Here is a 7,597-nt window from a genome sequence, read left to right as displayed (position 1 = left end):
ATGCAGTCCCTTTAAATATGATGGCCAGAACTCCCTTCGGAGTTCAGTCGTGCTTGTCACAACCTTGCTCCTGACTCTACCCCAAAGTCTCCAGATATTTCTTGAGTCAGACCTAAGTGCCACTTTGGCATGATGACTCCAGGAAGAGAATGGAGTGGCTTCTCTGCTTTTGGCCTCACGTTCATTCCTGAGCATGCCCAGTGCAAAGACTGCAGCGTCTCTGGCCTGAAGCCTTGGAGAGGAGCAGCCAATCAGTGGACAGCAATAAGAGGCTAGGTGGGCCACAGGTGCAATTCAACCCGGAACAGCTCCCTATCAATTGCTGCATAAAAACAAATCACTACAGCCAGGTGTTAGCCGGAAGAGGTCCCTTTTATTAAGATGCTCAAAGCCAACTCCTTGGTTCCAAACACTGCCCTGCTTCTCCCCGCCCCCCCCCCCGCCCCAGCGGGCTTCAGCTGCAGCCCCCCAACCCTTTGATGAGCCCAGCCGCCTCGGGCACTTGGCGGAAAATGTCACGCAGGGTCTCCGTCTCCTGCATCAGCTGCTCGACGCGGCTGCGCAGCCGTTCGTTTTCCCCCAGGAGTTCCACCATCCGCTGCTGGGTCTCCAGCACCCGGCGCTTGGCCTTGTCCCGGCTCTTGCGCACGGCGATGTTGTTGCGCTCCCGGCGCAAGCGGTACTCCAAGCTGTCCTTGTTCATGGATTTCTTGCCCTTGGGGGTGCCGCAGGGCGGTGTCGGGCTGCAGGACGGGCCCTGTTGCGGGAGACAGGAGGAGGAGGCCAAGAATCAGGGGAGAGAAAGAGACAGGCTACTTGCTTCGGTTTGTTTTAGATAGAAGGGGAATCATGCGCATTACGGTGGGCACTCTCTCCTTAATCAGTTTCAGTTTGGGAATCAGAAGGCACCGATGAGAGTCACAATCTCGAGATATCTTTTGTGAGCAGGCACCAAAGAAAATAAGCTCTTTTTAGAATCAGGTTAGATAAATTTATCGGGGCCTTTTGCCAGGTGGTGGTTGATCTGTTTGGAATGGGAAGTGTAAATATCTTTTGTCTCTCCTGGTTGCTCCTGGGAACGTCGGCTTCGTGTTGGACAAGGTTATGATAAATAACCGGGGCTTTTCAAGTAGCAGGAACGCAGTTCCGGCTGGCTTGGCACCAGCAGGTGTGGCCTAATATGCAAACGAGTTCCTGCTGGGCCTCTTCTACCAAAAAGGCCTGCGTGAGACAACAGTGATGTCAGGGGGTGTGGCCTAATATGCAAATGAGTTCCTGCTGGGCCTCTTCTACCAAAAAGGCCCGTGTGAAACAACAGTGATGTCAGGAGGTGTGGCTTAATATGCAAATGAGTTTCTGCTGGGGGGTTTCTACCAAAAAGGCCTGTGAAACCACAGTGATGTCAGGGGTGTGTGGCCTAATATGCAAATGAGTTCCTGCTGGGCCTTCTCTACCAAAAGGCCTCCGTGAACCAGCAGTGACATCAGGGGTGTGGCCTAATATGCAAATGAGTTCCTGCTGGGCTTTTTCCTACCAAAACAGGCCCATAAATAACCATTTCCAGTATGGGTCATGTGGGGAAGCCAGGTGAACTGGATGGGCTGTAGGGTCTTCTGAGCTGCGTAATGCTGAAGCTCTGTGGTAATGTGGGTCTCCTGAATTTGTTGGGGGGATTAGCAAAGAGACCCCTGGGCTATGCAAGAGGTGGGTAAGCAGAATCTCCACCTATGCCTACTGCCCACCCCCCCCAAAAAACTCTCATATGAATTAGGCCACAATAATGAGATGGTTTTCTATTAAAGAGAATGAAAGAATAAAATTCAAACTTATTAATTTCAGAAGTTCAGAAGATAAAGGTGGTAGCTTTTTAGAGACAAAGAATGGAACTTATTCTAGGGGACAATATTTACATATCCAAAGAACAGAGATCTGAGGAGGAGAAGAATAAGTAAAACAAACCAGCATTCCACTCAAAGAAGGAGGGGTGCCTACCAGTGTTCCCTTTAAGCTGAGTTAGTGTGAGCTCACTCACCGTTTTTAAGCTTTTGGCTCACACATTTTTGTCTTAGCTCAGTAAAAATGCCCCCAGAGCAAAGTAATGTATGTAACCGCTCACAATTTTATAGCCAGTAGCTCACAATTTTCTAGCCAGTAATTCACAAAGTATAATTTTTGCTCACAGGATTCCACAGCTGAGAGGGAAAACTGGTCCCTATCCAATCTTGCATTGGGGGTGTAAGTTGGAGGGTGTAAAACACACATGCACACGCACACACACAGAGAATTCATACGAAATTGCTTAAGGAAAAAAAACGGTTGTCTTCGTAGACCTTCTTGGCTAAATTCTTGTGGCATCATCTTTAGAGTGTCAAATTAGAATCTGGAAAACTTGGCTAGAAATCCCAGCTCCATCATTAATCTCATTGAGCGATCTGGGGGCCAGTTATTCTCTCTCAGTCTAACCTCCCTCACAAGGTTGTGAGGCTAAAATGAAGGAGGAGGAATCGTGCACATCCCTCCAGGGGCAAGATAAACATGCAGTCAATCGATGGATGTCTTGTTCAGCCTAGAGGAAACAGATTCTCTCCTTGGTGAGCTCTTATGCCAAACGCTTATAGCTTAGTCTTGGGTTTCCCTCTCTTGTGGCAGCCTCTTCTGCGGTTCCCTTTACCCAGAACAGTCCCCAGACCCATTGTCAGTCAGTCAGTCAGTCAGTCAGTCAGTCAGTCAGTTTAATACGGCTCTAGGCCAATCAACAACAACAACACAACACATCGATAACAATACAACAACAACACAACACCAAGCTAAAATATCACAAAACAATATAATAACTATGTACAACCATCAAAGTAGTAATAAAATTTTCTGCTATAGGCAATACTTAACTAAGGGCAACTTTCTTTCAAATACAAGCAGTGTTAAATTTCTTCCTGTCAAGGTCGGAAACATATAGGAACTTAGCAAGATCCAGGGAAAGTTGATCACACCCGTCCCCTAGGAGGAAGTGCAAGACTTGGGCCTGATTTAAAGATTCAGCTAACATTAAGTGGTTCCGCAGAAGTTTGTACCTTACCTCTGTATGGAAAAGACAGTTCAGAATAAGATGGGGAACAGTATCAACCTCCTCCAGGCCGCACGGACAGATCCTGTCTTCTAGCGGAATCTTATGGAAACGGCCCCTCAGAACTGCTGTGTCCAGAATGTTCAAGCGTGCCAAGGACAGCATCCGCCTGATCTTAATTGGCTGTATCTTTCCTAGATACCTGGCACTTTTAAGATCACTTGTAAAGAGGGTTGGGATATACGTCCCCCCAACTTTGGCCAGAGATTGTTTCACCTCCAATTTCAGTAATCGGTCTCTGATAATTGCTTTTGCCCCGTTCTTAAACATGAGGGCTAGAGAAAGCCCCTCCTCTTCTTTCTTTCAGGTCTCTGTTCAAAAAACACTCTACCAGCCAGGCCTCTCTCAGTCCAGCATCTCTGCTAGCCTCAGACTATTCCCCACGTTTTAAATGTGTGCGGCAATCTATCACTTTGCCCTTTTATCCTATGTTTTTCTAAATACTCTGGATGCGCTCTGGGGACTTTGGTCCGAAAGTGGGATACGAATCCAAACAGAGTGGCAAATGGATGGCTGTTATCACTCCTTTGCTGCCTGGAGAGCTACCATGGAATAAAGTACTTGTTTGTACCCAACAGACTTGTTCGTGTTCCGTATTAAAGCTGGAGACAGTTACTGCGCTGATTGGGAGTTTGGGACCCCTGTGTCAACCTTCAACACCTTTTGAAGGGCAGTGGGAAACTCACTCAAAAAAGGCAGGTTGGGAAGGTTACAAAAGTGTGCATTTGATCTTGGATTAGGATTGCCAATCCCCAAGTGGGGGGCAGGGGATCCCCTGGTTTGGAGGCCCTCCCCTCGCTTCAGGGACATCAGAAAGCGGGAAAATGGCTGCCGGGCACTCCATTATTTCCTATGAAGATCGATTCCCATAGGGTATGATGGGAAATTGATCCGTGGGTTTCTGGGGCTCGGGGGGGGGGGCTGTTTATTGAGGTAGAGGCACCAGATTTGCAGCATCGCATCTGGCACCTCTCCTCAAAGCACCCTCCAAGTTTCAAAAAGATTGGACCAGGGGGTCCAATTCTGTGAGCCCCCAAAGAAGGCGCCCCTATCCATTATTTCCAAAGGAGGGAAGGCATTTAAAAGATGTGCGGTCCTTTTTAAATGAGATGGCCAGAACTCCCTTTGGAGTTGAATTGTGCTTGCCACACCCTTGCTCCTGGCTCCATCCCCAAAGTCTCCTGGCACAACCCCCAAAGCCCCGAGATATTTCTTGAGTCAGACTTGGCAACCCTATCTCAGATACACTAGTGGAGACTCCAGCCTTGGTGTGGTTTCACATGAAGAACTGAGGAACGGCAGGCTGCAGGAAGCACAGGAGCTTATCATTCAAGACAGACGGGACCAATAAACCAGCAGAAAACTTGTGATCTGGGGTCATTTTGTAGAAAAATAGGTGGTGGAGCTCATCCAGGGATTGTTATGCAGCTGCACCTACTAATCAATGGATGAGATGGGAAGGAGGAGGTGGAACTCTCAGAAAGGTACAGGAGCTGTGCTCCTGTGAGCTCCCGCTGAATCCGAAGTCTGCTTACGATGGGTTAGAAACAGGCCTCATTTTGGGCAGGAGCACCGGAACCTCTAAATTTTATTGTGCTCTTTCTTTCTTACCCCCTTCCTCCCAAAAAGACTTGCTTCTGGGCTCCATTGTTCAAACCCCCTGTGAGAATTTTGCTGAATACTAATCAAGCTTCCTAATATTTTCCCCACAAAAAACATGGGAAAATAACCAAAACGTAAACAGCAGACAGATGGAAATCTTCATCATGCCACTGTCGCCACATAGGAGAAAGTAATTTAAAAAGTAGGATGGGAGTAAGGTTCCCTCTAAGCTGAGTTAGCGTGAGCTAGCTCACAGATTTGTAGCCTCCAGCTCACACATTTTTGTCTTAGCTCAGGAAGGCTGACCCTGCAGCACACTAATTTATGCAGTAGCTCACAGCTTGAATGCCAGTAGCTCACAAAGTAGAATTTTTGCCCACAAGACGCAGCAACTTAGAGGGAACACTGGATGGGAGGAAGGTTCCCTCTAAGCTGCAGAGTCTTGTGAGCAAAAATTCTATTTTGTGAGCTACTGGCGTTAAAGTTGTGAGCTGCTGCATAAATTAGTTTGGCGCAGTGGTTAAGTGTGCGGACTCTTATCTGGGAGAACCGGGTTTGATTCCCCACTCCTCCACTTGCAGCTGGAATGGCCTTGGGTCAGCCAGAGCTCTCTTATCTGGGAGAACCGGGTTTGATTCCCCACTCCTCCCCTTGCACCTGCTGGAATGACCTTGGGTCAGCCACAGCTCTCTTATCTGGGAGAACCGGGTTTGATTCCCCACTCCTCCACTTGCACCTGCTGGAATGACCTTGGGTCAGCCATAGCTCTGGCAGAGGTTGTCCTTGAAAGGGCAGCTTCTGTGAAAGCTCTCTCAGCCCCACCCACCTCACAGGGTGTCTGTTGTGGGGGGAGAAGATATAGGAGATTGTTATAAGCCGCTCTGAGTCTCTGATTCAGAGAGAAGGGCGGGGTATAAATCTACGGTCTTCTTCTAGTGTGCTCTGGGGTCACCCTTCCTGAGCTAAGACAAAAATGTGCGAGGTGGAGGCTAAAAATCTGTGAGTTAGCTCACGCTAACTCAGCTTAGAGGGAACACTGGATGGGAGTAAGGTTTCATGATGACAATTCTAATTCAAGAAGCGTTTTAAGGTAGATGCGGAGCTGACATAATTAAGCGCACCGCCCGGTGATATCAGGGGTGTGTGGCTTATGCAAATGAGTTGTGCTAATGAGACCTGGCACCTCTTTTTCCACAAAATAACCCCTGGTTAGAAATAAGAGGAAGCAGGTTCAAAGAGGAACAAGTCAAGACGGAGAGACGAATTGGGGGTTTTAATAGGAAAGGATGCACGGGCCACGCTTAAGGAAGATCAGAATTCTGGCACCTCTGCGGCAGGGCTGACGGGTTGCTGGGCTCGGGTCAGAAGCCAACGGTTCCAGCAAGGCAGTCTCTAAACTGGACGGCAAGAGCAAAGATCGGCAGTGGACAGACTCTTTCCTTACCTTCAGCACCCTCAGGGCTTGCCCAGCCCGCATCCCCGGTTGGCTGAGGGCCAGCTGGGCACAGTGGGCTGCCGGGAAGTGCGGGGCACTGTACGGGTGGCGTCCACCTGCCCGCCCGGGGTCACCTCCTCGGGGCTCCTCTTTGACGGCGACGGAGCGGGAGTCGAAATTTCCAAGAGTTTTGCGTTCCCCTCCGTAAGACAGAAAGGGGTACGGCTCCCCAGGGAAGTAGTTGGGGTAGGGGACGCCCTTGGGCATTCGTTGCTGGACCCCCTGCAACACTTCTGAGAGCAGCTGCTCGTCTCCCATGCAGGAAGCCAGGTCTGATTCACAGAAGGGGGCCAGATCGGTACCCGTGGGCCTCGCAGAGGGCATTTCCAGGGCTTGGTAGTGCCGTTCGCTCTCATAATAGCCTCCTTGGGACATGGCACTGAGGAGACAGTCTCCAATTCCCTTCTCGCCTCTCTTTCCTTGTCTGCTGGCGGGCGCTGGGTCACACGTTGACGCCCGTCTCTTTCTCTCCCTCGTTCTTTTCTTCTTTCTTCCTTTAGTGTATGGTTTTCCCTTTCTGACTGATTTTCTTCTTTCCCACTTTTGACGCTGATTTCTTCTCCTGGTCTGTTGAGCGCCTTTTGACGTTTTCTGTAACGGGTACTGGCTCCGAGTTTAAATTCAGTCGCTCATTCCTTTTCTCATCTCTGTTCAGCTCTACCTTCTTGCTTCATTCCCTCCATCCGTCTGAGTCTTGTTCCTTCTTTCTCTCTGCCTTGTCCCTTTCCTCCTTGGTCTTCCTCCCTCTTCCTTCCTCTTTCTGAAGGTGCACCTCAGCTCCTCTTAGTTACAGTTAGGACACTTAGTGACAATTAGGGTTTTTTGGCCACTGTGTGACACAGAGTGTTGGACTGGATGGACCATTGGCCTAATCCAACATGGCTTCTCTTATGTTCTTATGTTTGGGACAGTGATGCTCTGTATTCTTGGTGCTTGGGGGGGGGCAACAGTGGGAGGGCTTCTAGTGTCCTGGCCCCACTGATGGACCTCCTGATGGCACCTGGGTTTTTTTTGGCCACTGTGTGACACAGTATTGGACTGGATGGGCCATTGGCCTAATCCAACATGACTTCTCTTATGTTCTTATGCCTGGGGCATGTGATGCTCTGTATTCTTGGTACTTGGGGGGGGGCACAGTTGGAGGGCTTCTAGTGTCCTGGCCCCACTGATGGACCTCCTGATGGCACCTGGGAGTTTTTTGGCCACTGTGTGACCCAGAGAATTGGACTGGATGGGCGATTGGCCTATGGCCTAATCCAACATGGCTTCTCATATGTTCTTATGTCTGGGGCAGTGATGCTCTGTATTCTTGGTACTTGGGGGGGCACAGTTGGAGGGCTTCTAGTGTCCTGGCCCCACTGATGGACCTCCTGATG

General features: G+C 49.5%; 1 protein-coding gene across 1 annotated transcript; it reads right to left on the bottom strand.

Annotated features, from left to right (window-relative positions):
• Nucleotides 1-433: 433 nt before the first annotated feature.
• Nucleotides 434-6,597, bottom strand: CEBPE (CCAAT enhancer binding protein epsilon). Its single transcript, XM_060255398.1, has 2 exons — nt 6,171-6,597; nt 434-757 (listed from the first exon to the last, which is right to left on the bottom strand). Exons 1-2 carry the CDS (start codon nt 6,594-6,596, stop codon nt 455-457), a joined length of 729 nt encoding a protein of 242 aa, XP_060111381.1. The 5' UTR covers nt 6,597; the 3' UTR covers nt 434-454.
• Nucleotides 6,598-7,597: the final 1,000 nt, after the last annotated feature.

This window comes from Heteronotia binoei, chromosome 15 (genome assembly GCF_032191835.1).
Source record: "Heteronotia binoei isolate CCM8104 ecotype False Entrance Well chromosome 15, APGP_CSIRO_Hbin_v1, whole genome shotgun sequence".
Taxonomy (NCBI): Eukaryota; Metazoa; Chordata; class Lepidosauria; order Squamata; family Gekkonidae; genus Heteronotia; species Heteronotia binoei.
The sequence above is the reverse complement of the archived record's forward strand: the minus strand, read 5'-3'. Positions and strand labels throughout refer to the sequence as shown.

Excerpts from the sequence above, each read along its gene's own strand:
- CEBPE (XM_060255398.1), bottom strand. The coding sequence starts at position 6,596 with ATGTCCCAAGGAGGCTATTATGAGAGCGAACGGCACTACCAAGCCCTG. Across the intron at positions 758-6,170 it reads AAGCCCTGAGGGTGCTGAAG|GGCCCGTCCTGCAGCCCGAC; the intron begins GTAAGGAAAGAG and ends CTCCCGCAACAG.